Source organism: Antedon mediterranea, chromosome 2 (genome assembly GCF_964355755.1).
Source record: "Antedon mediterranea chromosome 2, ecAntMedi1.1, whole genome shotgun sequence".
Classification (NCBI taxonomy): Eukaryota; Metazoa; Echinodermata; class Crinoidea; order Comatulida; family Antedonidae; genus Antedon; species Antedon mediterranea.
In genome coordinates, this window is record NC_092671.1 from 27059114 (window position 1) to 27079634 (window position 20521).

At 34.3% G+C, this 20521-nt stretch overlaps 2 protein-coding genes across 2 annotated transcripts in view; both read left to right on the plus strand.

The window, feature by feature from the left end:
• Nucleotides 1–20521, plus strand: part of LOC140040820 (uncharacterized) — a 159407-nt gene that overhangs the window by 11414 nt on the left and 127472 nt on the right. Inside the window, exons 2-3 of the mRNA XM_072087044.1 lie at nucleotides 11082–12572; nucleotides 14956–15096. Of these exons, the coding sequence (XP_071943145.1) occupies nucleotides 11097–12572; nucleotides 14956–15096 (1617 nt within the window). The 5' untranslated portion in view covers nucleotides 11082–11096. The remainder of the gene's footprint in view (nucleotides 1–11081; nucleotides 12573–14955; nucleotides 15097–20521) is intronic.
• LOC140040822 (somatostatin receptor type 2-like) lies at nucleotides 17849–20452 on the plus strand. Its single transcript, XM_072087046.1, has one exon. The coding sequence runs from the start codon at nucleotides 17888–17890 to the stop codon at nucleotides 18914–18916; it is 1029 nt and encodes a 342-aa protein (XP_071943147.1). The 5' UTR covers nucleotides 17849–17887; the 3' UTR covers nucleotides 18917–20452.

Consider the following 20521-nt stretch of genomic DNA (forward strand, 5'->3'; position numbering starts at 1 on the left):
CGTGTGTGTTTGTTTGTTAGCAGGATTATGTGCAAAGTTATTGCCAGATCTTTAGAAAATTGAAACCACAGATAGATATGTGGTCACGGATCACTCAATTAAATTTTGAAGGCAATCCCGACGAGGATTCTCAACTATTTTTGTATGCAGTCGATCGTGTTTGTTTGTTACCTTCGCCAAGGAGGCTAAGTAGTTGTATGCAGGCCCGGGTTGGATGGTGTGCTCTGTGATTACTCAAAAAGTTATTGCCAAATTTGATGAGAATGTGCTGAATACATGACAGTAGTCATGTGGTTCATTGTGAAAACAAAAAGTCATCTATTGAAAGGTTTAACATCATGACAGCAAGTATATTCATGTGTACACTGTAGATCAAGATATTGGATATTAGACCAGTTTGCCAGCTAGTCATATAATCAGGATGATCATGTCCAAGTTGTACATACGAAAAACCCAGAACCAAATATCAATATGATGGTGCCATAAATTTGACAATACTCTGACAAAATATGTGCCTACTGTACGTATGGTGGTCGCAGGCCTATCTATGCTCATGAATTTTAAGTTTTTTTTGTGAATAAAAAAGAAGATATTACAGAAGAACAAGAATGTACAGTACTGTACTCATACACAGTAATGATAGTAGCCAAAATGACAATTAGTTTGGTTCTTTTGCATAATTCCTATTCATTCAATAGGAAATAACTGGTAGTACAGTATGAGACTTTAATTGCTACCTGTATTGCTACACTGTAGGTTATTGACCTCCAAATCCTTGTCTAATAATGACATCTTGTACAAAAATGTCTCTGTGCAATCAAAATAGACTTGTTCAGTCATTCCTTGGGGAATTTTCTTATGTCAATTTTACTCGGCAAGAAAAATTAATTATAGTATGTGCCTTTGTTCATGGTATTATTAATGCTATGCATGAATGTGTCGGACAAACGAGTATACCTTATTATCATCAGATAATAAGTAATTATTTTTAATAATGGTTTTTTTTGCGACCCAGGTTATAGCAATACTTTATAACATAACAATAGATAAAAATACTGATGATTATAGACTACAGTACATTATTATATATTATCCAACATGGAACGAAGTATGCATTTTTTTGTTGATAAGAAATTAACGTTTGGGACCCAGGTTTTAGTGGACGTTTTTAGTAGCTTTGGTCTCTAATAATTATCATTTCATCTACAGTACAGAAAGAATTTATAGTCTAGGACAAAAATCTGAAAAGATGCTTAGAAATCAATTTAGGGGGAGTGGAATGTTAGAGGCTGTCAACATAGCCAGATATCCTAATTAATCCCTTCTGATCACTCTAGGCCCTGTTGACACTTAATTTTTTGCCTCGTCTTGAAATGGCGGCCATTTTACAAAATGGCCGCCAATTTTATATAAAATGTGCATAAAATCGGATCTAAATAAGATAGATGCACGATCTTGGTGTCTAAACACATGTACTTCAGACACGGAATCCATTAGGCCTTGTTCAAACTTCAATTTTTGCCTAGTATTGAAATGGCGGCCATTTTTCAAAATGGCCGCCAATTTTATATAAAATGTGCATAAAATCAGTTCTAAATAAGGTAGATACAAAATCTTGGTGTCTAAACACAAATACTTCAGACACGGAATCCATTAGGCCTTGTTGACACTTCAGTTTTTGCCTCGTCTTGAAATGGCGGCTATTTTTCAAAATGGCCGCCATTTTTATATAAAATGTGGATAAAATCAGATCTAAATAAGGTAGATACACAATCTTGGTGTCTAAACACATGTACTTCAGACACGGAATCCATTAGGCCTTGTTGACACTTCAGTTTTTGCCTCGTATTAAAATGGCAGCCATTTTTTAAAATGGCCGCCATTTTTATATAAAATATGCATAAAATCAGATCTAAAAAAGTTTTTTGGACAAGTAGTTCTCGAGAAAATGCAGATTCAGTTTACTTTACTTTAAGACTGCTCGCCGGCTTTTGAAAATTCTCTCCTATCTCTTAAAAATAGCAGGTCTGAAAATAATACTAAAAAGTGGTCCAAAATTGGGACCGTGGTCCGGATTGCCTCCAAAATGTAATGGAGTGGAACTTGACCACATATCTATCTAACCCTAATTTTGGTAAAGATCTTGCAATAACTTTTTGAGTAATCCTGCTAACAAACAGACAAACAAATGAAAGCACTCAGAAACTGAGTGAAGTACTTGGCAAAATATATCCACTGATAGGGAGCATGTTGAATGATACATTTTTTTGCTTTAGATATTAGCTTGACATAGTTCAAATCCAGCTGGGGTTTATAATTTGGGTACGCGATAGACTACATATATCTCCTTAGCGGAGGTAAATAATATTAGTTTATGTAGGCCTAATAGGAGGGCCTACACAGTCAAGATGAAACATCTGTGAAGTTACATGCAAATGAATTCAACAAAAGCTGATGCTTTAAAATCCTAGTCATGGCTCTATACAAACTAAACCTTTACCAATTTGTAAAACAAATTCCAGATTTTCGATTTCATGAACAGATAAATTAGGTAACCGTTTTGAAAAATGTTAGCTACTGTGCACTTAACTTTAAAAATTAATTAATTAATGGATTCCTTGCCTGAAAAAAACATGTGTTTAGACACCAAGATCGGGCATATACCTTATTTAGATCCGATTTTATGCACATTTCTATAAAATTAGCGGCCATTTTGAAAAATGGCCGCTATTTCAATACGAGGCAAAATCTGAAGTGTCAACAAGGCCTAATGGATTCCGTGTCTGAAGTACATGTGTTTAGACACCAAGATTGTGTATCTACCTTATTTAGATCTGATTTTATCCACATTTTATATAAAAATGGCGGCCATTTTGAAAAATGGCTGCCATTTTAATACGAGGCAAAAACTAAAGTGTCAACAAGGCCTAATGGATTCCATGTCTGAAGTACATGTGTTTAGACACCAAGATTGTGTATCTACCTTATTTAGATCTGATTTTATCCACATTTTATATAAAAATGGCGGCCATTTTGAAAAATGGCTGCCATTTTAATAAGAGGCAAAAACTGAAGTGTCAACAAGGCCTAATGGATTCCGTGTCTGAAGTACATGTGTTTAGACACCAAGATTGTGTATCTACCTTATTTAGATCTGATTTTATCCACATTTTATACAAAAATGGCGGCCATTTTGAAAAATGGCCGCCATTTCAAGACGAGGCAAAAAATTAAGTGTCAACAGGGCTTAGAGTGATCAGAAGGGTTTAATTAGGATATCTGGCTATGTTGACAGCCTCTAACATTCCACTCCCCCTAACTCATTTTTTTCACATTTTTTGCCTAGACTATTACTGCTTCGTATCTACGCGTAACCTTTCGTAGGCTACGCGTATGTAGATCCTAGGTCATTGTTCTCTCCTACGATGTATTGTTCATAGCCTACGATGTATTGTTCTTTCCTACGATGTATTGTTCTTTCCTACGATGTATTGTTCGTAGTCTACGATGTATTGTTCTCTCCTACCATGTATTTTTCGTAGCCTACGATGTATTGTCCTTAGCCTACGATGTATTGTTCGTAGCCTTCGATGTATTGTTCGTAGCCTTCGATGTATTATTCGTAGTCTACGATGTGTTGTTATGAAATCTAGGCTACGCCTCAATCGTAGAGTGGTTCGTAGAAGCATAGACAATGCAAACAAACAATGTATTGTTTGCTAATTAAAATCCTATCTAAAGATAGTAGACGTCAATTTTTGTAGCCGCCCTACTCATCGGTTATCCTAATTTGGACGGAAATCCGCCGACGAAACGACATTGGGCCGGTGGACCTCAGCTCACGTAGAGAGAGCCGAGGCTAGCCTGTTTCGGCGGCCTACACTATAAATGATTTAATCTTACCTTGTTGGGTTAGCGAATTAAAAAAACGACACCTAGGCTAGGACACCAACAAAATATATGCAAAATAAATATATATTCCATATTAAGATTTAACATACATAGACCTTTTTTTAAAAAAATGATTACGACATGTATAAAGAAAAAGGCCCGACCAGAATTTGGAGGGGAAAAAACATGTGAGCTGAGCAGTTTAGAGAGAGTTTTATGTTTCATTTCATGTGACACAAAATTCAGGTACACGATCTTAATTACTGTTTTCTATTGAAAATTTCTATTGATCATACATTCCAATAATTATCGATCTATAGTTTCCCCTATGTTTCATAATTTTTGGGATTTTATTTGTGTTACACGAGCTTGTTGAAAATAAGCACTTTCTTATCAGTGGGGGGATAGTTCAAATTACACAGTAAAATCTCTATTCTTTTGTACACAAATTTTGTAAATAGAGAGGCATTTTAAAAAGCTACGAAAAGTAAACAGTGTGGTAAAAATTTTTTTCAGATGATTAAGTATAGGTAATATAACTTGAATATTACATTTCTGGAATTTTTATTCAACTTCAAATTTTTATTTTCATGCTATAGCAAAAATTATCCACCGTATATCCACCATCTTTTTTCACCTTCTAGGGAGTCACAAGACATGTTATTACATTACGTTAACTACCTAACTACTGAAAAAAGGTCTTCCTGGTTTTTATGGAAGAATTTTGCAAAATTTTGTATTTGGCCATATTAAGGGAAATTCATGTTTTTTCGTCTTGATTTCTGTTACAAATATTTGATTTATGTACAATTAACCAAATATTATATTTAAAATTCATGCCTGTACCTGAGCTTTAAAGTGGTTTTATGGGAAAATTTGAAGGAAATGTTCACTTGGGTCTCCCAAACTGTGGTTTTTGGGCTCTAATTACAGCAAGTCTTTAATTGAAGGGAGGGCTATAATGGTGAAATATAGGCGGATCATTTGTGGCCATATCAGAACGTCAGTATAGTAGTTTTTATCATTCTTCCGTCAAATTATGCTTACATGTTTCTGAGCATGCACATATTTGGACCAAAGTCTGTATTTATTAATTATAGAAAAAGTTAGTTTGGGAAGCCCTGTATTACATGACATGACATGACCTGAATAAAAAGAATATTTTTTAAATAGTCAAAGAGTCAACTATTCTATTCAATGAAGTGGAGCCCCATTCAACGAATAAAACATTCATAATAACACAATTAATTAATCTGCTGCTTCTATCTTTAATTTTATTTGAGGCATGATTTGGTTACGAATATGACTCTACATCAAGTATTTGATTTGATTTGATTTGATTTATTTCGAAATATCCTTAAAAATATATACATATAATACAAATTGATAAACAAGAGACGACTAGAAACAATTAAACTTACATAAAAACACTTACATTGAACATAAAAAATGGATATAACAAGGATAACACAAAAAGTTTAAAATTAATTAAACTTATTTCCATTGTGGTCCTTTAAGTTAAAAAAAAATTAAAAACTACCATACACTCAAAATACATAAAAAATATAAAAATTAAACTTCGCAGAAGGAAGTCTATTGAAAACATAATTGATAAGTCTGAATTAAATTATAGATTGATCTGCTGCTTTTAAAATGTTGAAATAGTGGTTCTTAACATTACGTTTAAATATCCATAGACTTTGATTCAATCGGATTTCTTGTGGTAGAGCACAACAGCAAATAAAAAAGAAATTGTTAATTTAATATTAATGCCTTCAGCAAATTGCTTTTGTGTATGCTAATTCTCTCAATAGTGAAAAAGATGGTGTTTTCATTTTAACCATGTACTTTAGTTACTCAAAAAACAGTACTATAGTATGCTTAAAACTGTCCCTACAAAATCCGGTTTAAACTATGTAGGAGATATCCCCTATTATTTCTTTCATCCCTTTCTATTCTTAGACTACTGTACCCTATTGTAAACCCTATTGTATTACCTTCCCAATTGTATTGTGTGCCAAGTTCATTTTTAATGTTATGCAGATGTACTGTAGTGGAACTGTAATGTAAGTAACACTAATTTATAATTTTGATGGGGACAAAAAAAACATGCAGTATAAACTTTCTAATTTAATTCAATCTTTATTTTGTTATTAAAACATGAGTACAATAAAGACAGTAAAAAATCCCTTAACATAGGTTGTAGGTATGTGTTCAGTTTCAATTTCAATATAAAATGGTAAAATTACATATATTTAAAAATGGCGTTAAAACAAGAAAACTATAATATAAATCTTGTAAAATTACAGATACAAACAACATTTACATGTATAAGACGTACATAATGCACAATAACACTTACAGTATACTATAGTGTTATCCAACATTATCTGTATTGTGTTGATTTGTTCATACATACATTTGGAATCAGTGATATTGGTGGGAATGCATATGCCCATAGTCCGTCCCATTGTATGGACAGGGCATCCACTGCCCACGCACAAGCATCCCGGAACCGTGGGCAAAAAGTCGGGCCGCCCGAAGTGGTCGAATATAAGTGTGGCGATGCTGGGTAGAAGGCGCCATTCCGTAGGACATACAGTAGTGTTTGTCGGGACAGGGCGTCCGCAACAACGTTGAGGCTGCCCGCAATGTGGACAGCCGAGAGTGTGATGTTGTTGTCTATGCACCACAACATCAGTGTCCACAGGTGGTAGCATAACGTCAGGACTTTGTGCCCCCTTGATGATTTATATATGCTACCACGGTTGAATTGTCGGAATGGATATGGGCGTGACGACCGGTCAGGTGAGGCAGAAAGGCCTTCAGGGTCCTTTCGACTGCCCAGAGTTCTAGTTGGTTGGTGTGGGAGCGCACCTTGGCCGTCCAAATGCCGGAGGCGCGAAGTGCACTGGAGCAACCGCCCCAGCCTGTCTCGGACGTGTCCGATAATGATTTTTGAATTGGCATTCAACCTGCCTTTCACCAGCCACCACTCGAGATGCGTTTGAATGAATGCATTTGACGGGACCACTTTGAGTAGGGAGTCTATGTGCGGTTGATAATAAGCCAGCAGATGAAGCTGTATAGGTCTCATGCGTAGCCGGCAATACGGAATTAAGGCAATGAAACTAGCCAGACAACCCAGTGCTCTGAGCCATTCGTAAGCCGTCGGAGCACGAGCAGATATTCGATTGCGTATTGCACTCATTGCAGACGCGATGCGTTGCTGGGATGGACACGCCAAGCCTGTCACAAGATTTATCTGTGCTCCGAGGTAAATTGGTGATTGAGTCGGCACCAGGCACGACTTCTCCCGATTCACAATGAAACCTGCCTGTTCCGTTACGAGAAGGATGTATTGTAGACTGCTCATCAGTCTGTCCTTGGACTGGGCCACGACCAACCAATCGTTGAGGTACATGAACACTCTTATGCCATGTTTGTGGAAGAACGACGCCAGCGTTCTGACTATGCGTGTAACCACACGCGGAGCCGTTGAGAGTTCGAACGGCAAGGCAACGAATTGGTACAGCTGGTCGAGAATTCTGAAACTTAGCCACTGTCGATCTGCCTCTGCGATAGGAACGTGAAAGTAAGCATCTTTCAGGTCTACCGAGGCCTCCCAGTCTCCACGACTTAGACCCAGTAGGATGGATGAGATTGTCTCCATCCGGAACCTCTGGGGTCGAATGAACTGCTTGTTTAGACTCCATCAACTTACCTTGGCTAGCTTCTGAAGGTCGATTTTCTTCTCTCGTTTGTGACGTATAGAACGTTCTCAAAACTTCGTGACTTGTCTTTGTGACAGTACGAAAAGAAATGATGACGGTAACACGTGGAAGTGGTCCCACAAGAGGGCGCTAGAGCAAACTGTACCATTCTTAATGAGGTGATAACTTCAGTAAAATTCTTCTTTTCGTAATTGTTTCGCACTTCGTGGAAAAGGGCTATTGTCGGGTTTATCCAGGTAAGCAGCACTTATAGACTACCAACACTATTTCTGGTTTGTGTAATTATCTGTATGTATGTTGTGTTGATTTGTTAAATGCATATAGATATTAAACATCAAGATAACTGCTAAGTTGAAAATTACTTGTTTACACATGCAGCAGATTGGGAAACCTGTTTTTTAATCAGAAAAAAAGTAGTGTTTTTTTGTAACTGCCAGAGATAAAAAAACAGAACCGTCACTTGATGGCACTGATTTTGTTTCTGTACTGTAGGTTTTAGTGGTCCATTACGATCCGTACTATACTAGTACAACAAGGTACAAATCTGTATTTAAAAAGTAGTATTAACCTTCCCAGTACAATCCTGGTCATTTGGATCCTGATGAGTACATCCATACAATAGCAACTATTTGTCTTGCACACGTACTGTTTAATGCAACCTTTGGTGAAAAGTGGGGATTTCAGATGCCATTTTGGCCATCATTATTACTATTTAGTTTCCAGAATTTTGGACTTAATTTCCAGATTTGAAAGCTTTCAATGGATGCATGCCATAGCTTTAGCACAGATTTGCGAACTTTCTCTTTATATAGATACTGTATATTATTATGTGATGTTTATACAGTAATTATAAATTAATTGTTGTTGTAATATTAGCTAAAATTAAAAAAGCCACTATTCACCAAACTGCAATAGTACTGTATGCCTGTAATCAATCAATGATGAACCATGATTTTAAAACGAAAGCTTTTAGGGTGTAACTGTTATTTTTTGTCTTCATGGTTGAAAGCTCTTAGTCTTATTATTATATATTGGATTGTATATTAAAATATGTGCCAGCCACCCACTGTTTTTATAATAAAAAAAAGAAACTACAAGTAGGTGAGTCAATTTACACACTAAGGAAGGCATGTGTAATTAGTGAGTTATTGTGTTTTTTTAAATAAAATAATAAATGTTAAAGAGTTGAATAGGAAGAACATTTTCATAAGTTGAAATCTTCACTGTTCTATTCTATGGACAAGTTGGCTAACATAATACAGTATATACTGTTCTATCCCGTTGTACATAACTGGAATATTTACTATTACTTTAGTATTTAATTGAGTCATCATTTTACTATTATTAAAGGCTGTACAGTAGGAGATTTAGTAAAATACCACATGATGATAGCAAACTGCTCCATGCAATTCCAAACAAAGAAAGCCATATTCCCTACATTTTTTATCTAATTTCAGAGCACAAACTGCATTTGATGTAAATTTATTACTAAGGCTTAATGCAATAATTTTTTTTTCTTTAAACAGTAAAAATGTGAAATATAAGTGGATTTTAATAATTTAAGCGACCCGCTATAAATAACAGCATGCATTGCGTGCGGATTGATATTTTTTATTTGCTTATGTGATGCACCCACTTTTGATTGATTGCGAAGACAAAACAAATGGAAGAACCGTAATTTTTTTCACTGTTTTGTGTTGCAATTTTTACCTCCGCCAAGATATATTTCCCGGAGAAATCTTATGTAGGAGAATATTACAGTAGGCAGAGGTATGCACTCTCAGAGTGGCTTTCTAGTTTTACTATTGTGTCAATATACAGTAGTGAACAATGATTGTTTGTAGTGGAAGATTTCCTAGTAAAAATATGGAGACTGCCTGCCTCAAGATATTTTAGCATTTTATAGATATATTGGATTTCTAATTAGCTCTTCTCTTACTTATCAGGCAGTTGTTAACATTTGTAAAAGTAATTTATTAATTGTGAAGTCCTATAAAATAATTTTGTTCTCATTGTAGATCAAAAAATTATGTTATATCAAAACTCAATAATTATGTTTGTTTATACTGTACCAACATGCAATCAAATCGTTTTTATAGTTTTTCTTAAAGTATTGAGTACAAAGTAGTGCATGTCACTAACTATAGGCCCTACTGTAGATAATTGTACAGTAGTTGTTATACCTTGCAACTAGATTTATTCATGCAGTAAAGATGTTTAATTGAAGAAGCATTTTTTATCATACATCATTGAGTTTGACGCCATACAACGGACAGACACTACCACCGTGGTCTGTGAGTTTGACAATTGGTAATGAACAGAGACAACTGAGCTCAGTGATGATGAAACTTCCATTTGCAATGCTACTCATAGGAAAGTTAATCGCAAACCTTTTAGAGATTGTGCTTCCACCCATTCTATTGTTTCTCCAGTAGAATAGATCTACTGTAGATCGAGGATAAAAATTAACCATGGAGTTGTAATATCAACAGATACAGTATTGAAAAAAACATTGTACTACTGTACTATTGTATTTGATTGAGAAATATCATTTCTATTTTTTTAGGAGTCTGAATCTAAAATAAAAATTATTGGATTGTTCCACAAGCCAGAACATTTTTAGAAAAGTTTAGCGTTGTGTCCAACAACTTGTATAAACATAGCCTTACACTGGGCGAAACTACATAATAGATGGTTAATTTTTAGAAAGTGTGCTTCCGACCATTCAAAAGTTCCTCCAGCTGAATGGATCTGAATAACAATGATTATAATTGACCTGAGCAGTGGTGTACTGTAGCACAGTGCATAGGTTTTGGACAATCGCGGGATTGGGAGTTCAAGACCCACGCATTGCTTAATGTCTTACGCAATAAACTTTACTTAGGTTGGCCTCGTACACAAGGGTGAAAATGGGTACCTGGTACGGTCAAACCAATTTCACTGATTACACATACTAGATGCAAAATTATGGGAGTTGTCCATTTGTGTTTAATCCAATAACTGGGGTAATAAGGTGAATTGCTTTAGTAGCTTTGAGCATTAAGTACTACAGTTATTTTAGGATTGACATATCAACAATTTAGAGTGACCTTTCTATGATAATTTACGAGAAAAATATTATGATTGTAAAATAAAACAAGCCAGAAGATAATTGAAGATTCTTCAAGAGCTGTTTCAGATCATCCAATTAAAGATAGTTGCATTAGATGGAAAGTAACAAAACAAAAACAGGGCGCACACAATGGTTCTGTACTATATTACTGTCATTTCAATTCATGTGCTATTTTGTGCCTAACAGTAGCTTACCTGGATAAACCTGGAAACATTTTTGGGTTATCCTAAGATATTTTATGGTCATTTTTGTGTGTAAAGTGCTTAGAAACAATGTATTAGGCGCTATATAAGACTACCATTATTGATATTGTTAAAAATGTTAATTTCTATTTTACATTGCAGGTGTGCTGAGTAACTATGGCATCAGTAAAATCAGGCGGCCATCGAGAACCAGGTGTTAGTGTCAGCAAGTTACGTATGCTTTTTGACCCATCTAAAACAGGAACGACGACGACGACAACAACAGCAGCACATAATGTTCAAATTCCTAGTAATGGATCAACAAAACCACCCATTGCACCACGTACAGATTTATCAAAAATTGTTGGGAGAAAGGGAGATATTAAAAAGGACACAATAAACTTTGATGCCCCATCTGTGAAATTAATTGAAAAAAAGAATGTAGGGGTTACAGACAGACGTGCAATCTTTGAGAAGGTCGACAGTCCACCACCAGTTAGAAAAATTGTACCATCAAGTCCACAAACAGTACATAAACGTATTATACCTCTGGTTCATGATAAACAAGCAAAACCAGAGCCTGTTAAAAGACAAAAAGTAGATAGCAATAACAAAGAAGGTAAAGAAAGAATTGAAAAAAAGCATGATAGTGGAATTTCTTTAGATGAGAAATTGAACTTAAAGTCGGATCCAGAACCAAGACATCAAAGTGTCAGGCTCAGTTCGTCTGACAGTGACGGCGATCCTTACGATGAACGCCAAAATCGTATAAAAAACGCAGACGTTACTGAAACTAAACCAGTTCCAAATGTTTCTGAAGTAACAATGCGACATAAGACAAGCCCACGTTCACCAGACGATGGTAGAAGACGAAGTGTGACGGATCCACCGCCATTTATGAAAGGCTCCCACGATGTTCATCACGTAGCAGCACCAAAGGTTAAAAGTCGTGGTCTAAGTGCATCAGAATTAATCAGTTTAGACAGTCAAAATTTACGTAAAATTGGATCTGATCGATCAAGCTCGGTTATGTCGGACGATTCTGAGCCCTATGACACATCGGTCAAATCTCACCGATTTTCCTCACCCATAGACGATGACTTTAAAGTTACAGTAACAAACAATGATAGAGTAGAACAAGATAATTACCGCCATATTGACATTCAAGATGATAATTTTAATAAAGATACTAACAATGTTATTTCTAATTCCTTTGATAATCTACATTCCTATAAAAAACCGGACAGCAACTGGGAACCAAAAGTCGAGAATACTCTTATAGATACCTCAAAAGAGGAATTGAAATCCTCTCCGTCTTTCAGCAATGATAATGCTCCCGGAAAAGAGGACATGAAAATGGATTTTAACAGAATAGAAGAGAAACAAACAGAAAGAGATTATCACTACCAGGTGAATGAGGAAGAGGAGGAGGTAGAGACACAGAATTCTGGAATGATTCAAATTGGATTTAATGTGGAAGAGACAGGGGACACAGAGGAGGAAGAAGACTCAAATGCCGATAGTGATGTATCAGAGATTGGATCATCTGATTATGAGTATACAGTGAATGTTGATGAAGATATGGAAGAGGAACAGGTTGCCAGTGAATATGAACAAAATGAAAAGACTGAAAGTTCACCAGTCAAACCCTTGGTAAGTTGAATTATTGTGTTGTATTTTTAAATATTTACCAGGCCTGATCACTCACCTAACACACTCTAAAATGATATTGAATTGTGCAATTTACAGTCAAGCCTAGTTTGGTCAATTTCTAAACACCAAGATACAAACAGCACACCTACAGCATCCCTGGATGTGCACACCTATTTTCAAAAGACAGGGCCCGATTTACATACTGGTCCTTTTATAAGAACCAGTCTTATATTATAGGCTTGAGCTATTGATCAGTTTTCTAGTTTGATTTATAATTAATAACTTGCGCAATAGGACTGTACTAGTACAGTACCTACTGTAAGTAATTGTATCTGTCCATACTGGCTACATTTTCAGTTTTAGAATTAATTGCCCCTGATTCAAGAATTTGCTTACAATTAAAAAAAAAGCCTGCAAACAAGCTTACATCTTAATAATGTAATTACAGTTAATTCCTTTTTTACAGTATTTCTAATATGTAGTACAGTAGAGTACTTCTGTACAATTATCAGGTGGTAGAACTATTATTGAGGGCAGCAGACATGTTTTTGTTGATCTGACACTTGAACAATGTTATACAGTAAATTATACAAGTAAAATATGATTTAGTATTTAACAAGAAAAACGCATTAAATGAAAACATTGTTTTTTTAGTTTTTTAGTTTTAAGGTTACACAAGACATGTTTTTGTAATAAAATATGGCCAAGGACTTTTAAACATTAACAAAAATTGTGAACTTTTTTAAACTGAATTAAAACAAAATTGTTTAATGTTTACATTGACAGACACTAATAAAGTTATAGAAATTAAAAAAGGTGCACTACAGTATTTCAATTTTGAATTGAAGACAACAGAGCAGATTAATTTCTAAAAAGATAGTCTACAACAAGCTTTTTTGTTGATAGCTACATTAATTTATACTTGAACCACAAACTTCCCTACATAAAGAAGGTACCGGTACTCATTTTAATTGAATAGTGTCAATTTGGTTTCCTTTTTTTTTAGTAATTTGGTCAAACTTTCTTTTTGTTTAGTTCATTCATTATTAATTGAGCATACTGTAGCTCCTACTTGTCAAGTTATACTGTAGCTCCCACTGGTCAAGTTATACTGTAGCTCCCACTGGTCAAGTTATACTGTAGCTCCCACTGGTCAAGTTATACTGTAGCTCCCACGGGTCAAGTTATACTGTAGCTCCCACTGGTCAAGTTATACTGTAGCTCCCACTGGTCAAGTTATACTCTAGCTCCCACTGGTCAAGTTATACTGTAGCCCCCACTGGTCAAGTTATACTGTAGCTCCCACTGGTCAAGTTATACTGTAGCTCCCACTGGTCAAGTTATACTGTAGCTCCCACTGGTCAAGTTATACTGTAGCTCCCACTGGTCAAGTACTAGTCTTGAGGAACTATTTTTTTGTTGGTTGTACCTTTTATTCACTGATAATATTGCGTTTTATGTATTGGTTGTGCAAATTCTTACATTAATAGAACCTTTTCTTTATTGGTTGTGTGTTGAATACGCAAAGGTGTCGTACATACTGTATCTTCAGCGATTTTGTGGCATTTTATTCACTTGTGTAGTGTTTTATTTACTGGTCGAACCTTTAAGTAGTTACTGAATCATTTTCTCCACTCGTAAAGGAATGGTCGGGTTTTAACTCGAATACTTTCTTTGTCACTGGAGTTTTAACCTCTTTTTGTAAACTTTTATTCAGTGGTGTACAGTAAGTTCATCTTCATTGCGAAAGGATTAATTACATTCCAGGAGTATTATTGAAAGAGATGATAACATCCAGCATACCCACTGGTAATTGCTTTCTTGTTCAAATTGGAATTAAGAATAACTTGTTGTTGGAAACAACACAAGGTATTATGTTGTTTCGTTGCAGTTTTTAAAGTTCGTTTAAAAAGTTCTTTTTAATTTCAACTTTATTAAAGAAAATAACCTTTCCAGCTGGAAAAAATAATGCCTGATTTACAGGACCTCTTGAATTCCAATAAAATACACATATAAAGGCTATGTCACATTATTTTCTCAAAAGTACACTTTGAGAAATAATTTTAATTTAAAATGTATTTTAGAGCACCTGTCTCCTCCCTATCAAACAGGGATTTGATTGTATAGGCCCTACAGTAATAAAATCAGGTATACAGTATTAACAGTTTGTAGGTCTATGAGTGGGTTTAGCTATACATCATGAGGATGAATACAGGAAGTGTGTGATGACCAAGCAGATACAGTAGGGGCTCTGGCCTTAAAATATGGTTTAAGTTGTGTGTGGAAGAACCTTTTATTGGTGACTAACTCCACTCCATACAAACTATTAATTAATCAAAAGTCAAATACATATGTTTAATGATTGTTTCTTGGTTTACTATAGGATCTGTCTTCTGATGATTTTGCCCTCGGGCTGCCGGAACCGTACGAAATAGAAGGACTAATCCCAGAAAACACTGACTTCATTGAGTCGGGCGACATCAAGAGGAAGCGTACTCTTCAATTTAGTATAGAACCTATTTTGGTAAGTACTTACTTAACTTCATGTCTATAGCATTTAACTCTAGGACAAACTCATAACAGATTCACTTCTTTGCATTGGATAAGAATTTCACTGAGGTGTAAAGAAAGAGTCAGTGGACAAAAGTGAAATGGTACTTTCAACAGGTACAGTTGCATCTATGCATGCTATGACCTATTTAATACATTGTATTATCAGTGATGTAATTAAAGCCATAAATGCGCCTTGAACTTTTTTTGGTAAGAATTGCCAACGGAATAGTAACTCCTGTGCGAAACCAAGAAATTATCATGTAACGGTAGTTGTGTCGAGGAATTTTAAAGTGACAGAAATTGATTCTGTTTAGTAAAGTAATATTATTTAAACATCATTTTTATTTAAATTATTTAATAAGCCACATCATCTTTTACAGATTTAGTATTTTTTATTTTTCAATTTCAATTGCACAATTGTGACATATCAAAGTATGAATTTTTGTTGTATTTTACTTCAAATACAAAAGTTATTCACTTCTGTAACAAAAAAATAATATTTATTCATGTATAAAAACAGAAAAGAAACGTTTAATTATAACCCAAAAACCATTGTCTGACAGACAATTTAAGTATTTCTTTGATTTATGTACAATTAACCAGATTCATGCTTGTACCTGAGCTTTAAGTAGAGATACGGTGTATTTGCTGTGTATCATTTATTCAGTGTTCAGTACATGTCCAATCAATATCTTAACCGCAGCTTCCTTTGGATCAAATGTTATCCTACACTAGCCATAGCCATCAGCTCGAACTTGAGATGTCTGGTCTTATGGTATAGCATAGGTTAAGCAACCTGACCATCATGATCCAGAAAATGTCTGAAAAAATCCTGACATATGTGACTTTATTGCTACTCCACAGTAGGATCCAGCAAGAGAAACCATCGGTTACTTGTTCCAAAGTAGTATTGTGGCAGCATGTCACACAGTAAACAATACAATATAAATTAAATCCTACAACCAGTATAGAAATATGATTTGTCCATGAACAGTTTTTATTCAATATTCAGTATGATCATCAAATGTAATCCAGACTGATTCTGTTTGCACAACAATAATAATCAATTATAATTCAACAAAACTCCAATCTATATTAAATTTTATTCTTTATTAATGTTATTTTTTTATTTGTTTTCTAATTTATTTATTAAGGCTCGCCCACTACAAGATGTTTATCTTCATTTTTCCGCCTTCATTCTCTGACACATTATCATTATATTATTTGCATTGTATTTTTCTATACCCTTTTTTCAGAGTTTGTAAATAAATGTTATGAAATAAAAAATCTAAAAAAAGAATGCTTTCCTGTACAAAGAAACTATTAATCATTGCCAGGACATTCATTTTTAAGGAACGGTCCAAATTAATGTGCATGTACTGGGAGGAGACTATCTAGAAACATTTCTTGGTGATGAGGAATAAGGAATGGATTTATACAGGAAAGTGAATAAAGAGTAGCTAGGAACAAGAAGACACCGCTAGGAATGTTAACTGGAGTAGGAAGAAATAGGGAAAAGGGGTTGTTGACTGATGGTAAAAGTGTTACAGTAGCGCTAGGGTCACCTCCCCTGGATTCAATGTCATTGTAAATATTGTACTTTCTGACATACTGCCCTCTATTGAAATTACTAAGTTTAATGAAGAAATTGCTCATGGAAAAGTTTCTACTGAATTTACAGTAAATCAGATTGTGAGTGGACGAGGTTGGGGGTGTGGTGTGGTTCCTGATGATGATGATGATGCTAAACTAGATATGTTACCACAGTTACACCTCCAAGATTTATTCTATGTCAACATTCACATACTGTACAAGTACTGTACTGGTATGTTACAGTGTGCTTTCTGTCCTCTATCACCTGATTTGATGTTTCCCTAAATTTCAATGCAAAAGAATAGGACATTAGATTAAGTTCGACAATTAATTTCACTATTTTATCGCCATGCAATGTATAAAGTGAAAGAGATGAAAATATACAATTTTTAAAATTTAAAATAATCTGATCAGGCAAAATTATATTTAAACTCATCATTCTACTGTTCAACTCATAATACAAATTGTAAAGTATATTACTTGTGAATGTTTCATTAAAAAGGTTCTACTTGTGAATTTATGACCAGTTGGGATAAAATAAAAACATTAAAAAAAAAAAACTTCAGGTCTATCTGCGGGCCAAGTAAAACACTGCTTAAATTATTTATGAATATGCACACACAAAAAATGGCGGCTAAAAGGTAGTTAAAATTTGTGCATTTTTGAGAAAGAAGTAGTCCTGGTTTTTATGTGATCTTTGCAAGAGTACAGTAGACTTCCGAATAACATTGGTGGCAAAACTCTTTCAATTTTGTATTCATTTTATGGAATGTTAAATCAGTATACGTAATTTGGATTGATTGGATTCAAGATTCATAGTGGGGGTGGGTGTAGGCGTATTTGTACAATTTAGTTTTTCTTTATGATCTATAGTAATACAGTTAAACTCAACAATTACAGTTTTTCAATTTCAGAGAAATGTTTTTCATTGATTTGCCTGTTTTTCCAATTATGTTTGAACACTTGTTTGAATAATAAATAATAGCATAACTAGTAGTATCAGACTGGTACCTATATAGTGAACATTTGATTGGTTGAGAATAGAAGGTTCTTATTGGTTGATAGGGTTTTGATTACTGTATATATATAGAATAACAAGTCAACAGAACCATAACAAGTTGTTACTTTGTACTGTCTGGGAAGTTTTGTGTGTCACTCAGTTTATTAAAATGGCTGATAATAGTACGGATTGTCCTATACTGGTTGATGCTCACTTGATTTTTAAATATGCAGCATCTATTGTTGCAATTGCTTTCAATCTACTAATCATTGTAATGATTTTAAAATTTAAAAACTTGCAAAATATACCAAATATTTTCATTTTCAACTTGGCTGTACTGGATTGTATAAATGGTGTATTTTATTTTGGTAACAACGTTTGGAGAACATTTTATTGTTTTAGCCCTTCATATACTTTTTGTGTGATTTATCATGGTTTAGAATTGTGGAAAAATTTAAACATAGTTTATGTTATTGTTATTTTGAGCCTTGACAGGTATTTCGCCATCGTGCATTGCATTTCTTCGAAGGTTTACCGTACGAAAAAATCCGCAAAATGTGTTTGTTTTCTAACTTTTATAGCTTCAGGAATTGTTTCCATACCAATATGGGTACATACACACATTCTGGAGTGGGAAGGCATTAATTATTGTCAAATCGGATTGTTCGATGAATACTATAAGTATTACATGTTTTCTCTGAACTATGCAGTACCGTTGATTGCAATTATCCTCTGTTATGTTCTGATTGTGTATGCCATGGCTTCATCACAACAGATTGAACAAAACAACACAACGCGGAAATCATCAAAACGTGTGCTTATTCTTGCTATTTCTATAGTTTTATCATTCGTAATACTCTTTTCACCATTTTATATCGCTGTAACTTTTACAGATCTTCAGTCAGATGTTCATGCAGTGGTTGTTGGCATGTTGTTCTCTCATAGTGTAATAAATCCGGTGTTGTACACATTCATTGGACAAAATTTTAAAAAGAATTTGTTGAAAATGTGGTGTTGCGTCAAGTTTATGCCATGTTTTTCGAGATTTGCACATGAGCCAGCATCCAGCTTTCGAACAACAACAACAACAATTAGACATTCCACCATAAGGTCAAATTCTAAGTCTTCACAAGATCCTGATTTTGGAAAAGACATTCTTGGGCCAAATGAGACTATTCCATTAAAACAAGTGCTGTAGATTTATACAAACATTGATTTAGATAGAATCTGATTTGGCTGCACCAGTGGAAAGGGTTTCACTAAGAATAACAGTGAAAGTTTCTTGTGTTTATTAACAGTAACACTGTATTTAAAATTAATAACAAGTTTCTTATAATAACTTTATATATGCGGCTATACTGCATTGAAACAGCAACATTAGCTAGTGTTTATCATTAACAGAATCCAGTGTGGTGGCACCAATGGCAAGGATTTCACCAAGTAAAACAGTGGGATTTTTTTGTGTTTATGAACAACAACAACAACCTGTTGGTAATGCTCTATCTGAGACTAATGTAATACATGGCAATTTTGCTATTTCACCAAACTGTTTGGAAAACACTGTTATGCCCAGTTATGCCAACGAGCAAGTAACTATATAAAGAACATATAACGTCTTCTAACTCATTCTTTTGTCAATTATTTGAACTATCATCTGCATCTATTCATTTCTAAGACTACAAACTTTACCATAGTTTCGGTTGGTACTCTTGTCTAACAATAGAAGTCTGCACAAAAGCCTTTACTGTACAGTATGTACATTATTATAGGCTAGCTTCTCATTATGTAAGAAAACTATTTATCTGGTTTCATGTTTTAATATCTTTGTGGACTATTTAAACATCACTTCGATTGAACTTTGTACTAAACACAAACTTGTTTGTTGATATAATATTACAGTTTTAAAACTTAATAAACCGAGGCATTTAGGCTTTCAAACTAGATATATATCTTTTGTATATATTAATTTTGTTTGTAAACCAAACCAATTGGTAGTCAGGCCTGTTTCAAATCTTAGGACCTGTTTCTAACTGCATGTAGGGCCGAATAAACCAATTTATTCCAAAAAATATTATCCTACTAAATTTTTGCTCCCAAATATATCAGTTTATATAATGGTTGGTCATTAACAAAAAACGTAAAATGTAATGCGATCAGGTGGTCAAATGGCCAAATTACTATAACTGTCAATCAAATTTAAACCGTTAATGTGTGTTAATAACCTGTTTTTAATGCATTCATACATACTGTATTATACTTGTTATTACAATTAATTTTTAAAGAATTTATTTATTGATTGATTGATTCAGATTGATTGATTGATACCATCTCTAACTGATTTGAATAGTGACTTTGTACTGACTATTGGTAGTTTCTTATTGGTTGAAAGATAATAATGATGAAAAGAGGCAGAGTCTCACATTATTTCAAACATATTAGAAATAAAATAAAAAGCAGCTTTAAACTTTGCAGGATAAGTAAAGTTTTATTTCTATGTAGAAAGGTTTTATTGTTTTTTATATTACCCAATTGTGGTCCAATATATAGGAAAGAAGATATATATTTCTTTTGTCTGTAAAAATTATTGTTATAAATAAAGTGTAAGTTATCATTCTTGTTGTTAGAATTAGATACACAGTACAGTAGATTTCCTCATTTGGTAAAACCTTTTCTTCAAAATGAACAGTTTATATTGTTATCATTTACTGTAGCCAACTCCTATTAAGGGGATGGGAGGGGGGGAGGGGGGTGTCAGAGTTGGCACACTTTGTTGGGTCATAAATGTCCCCTTTAAAGGGGTTCT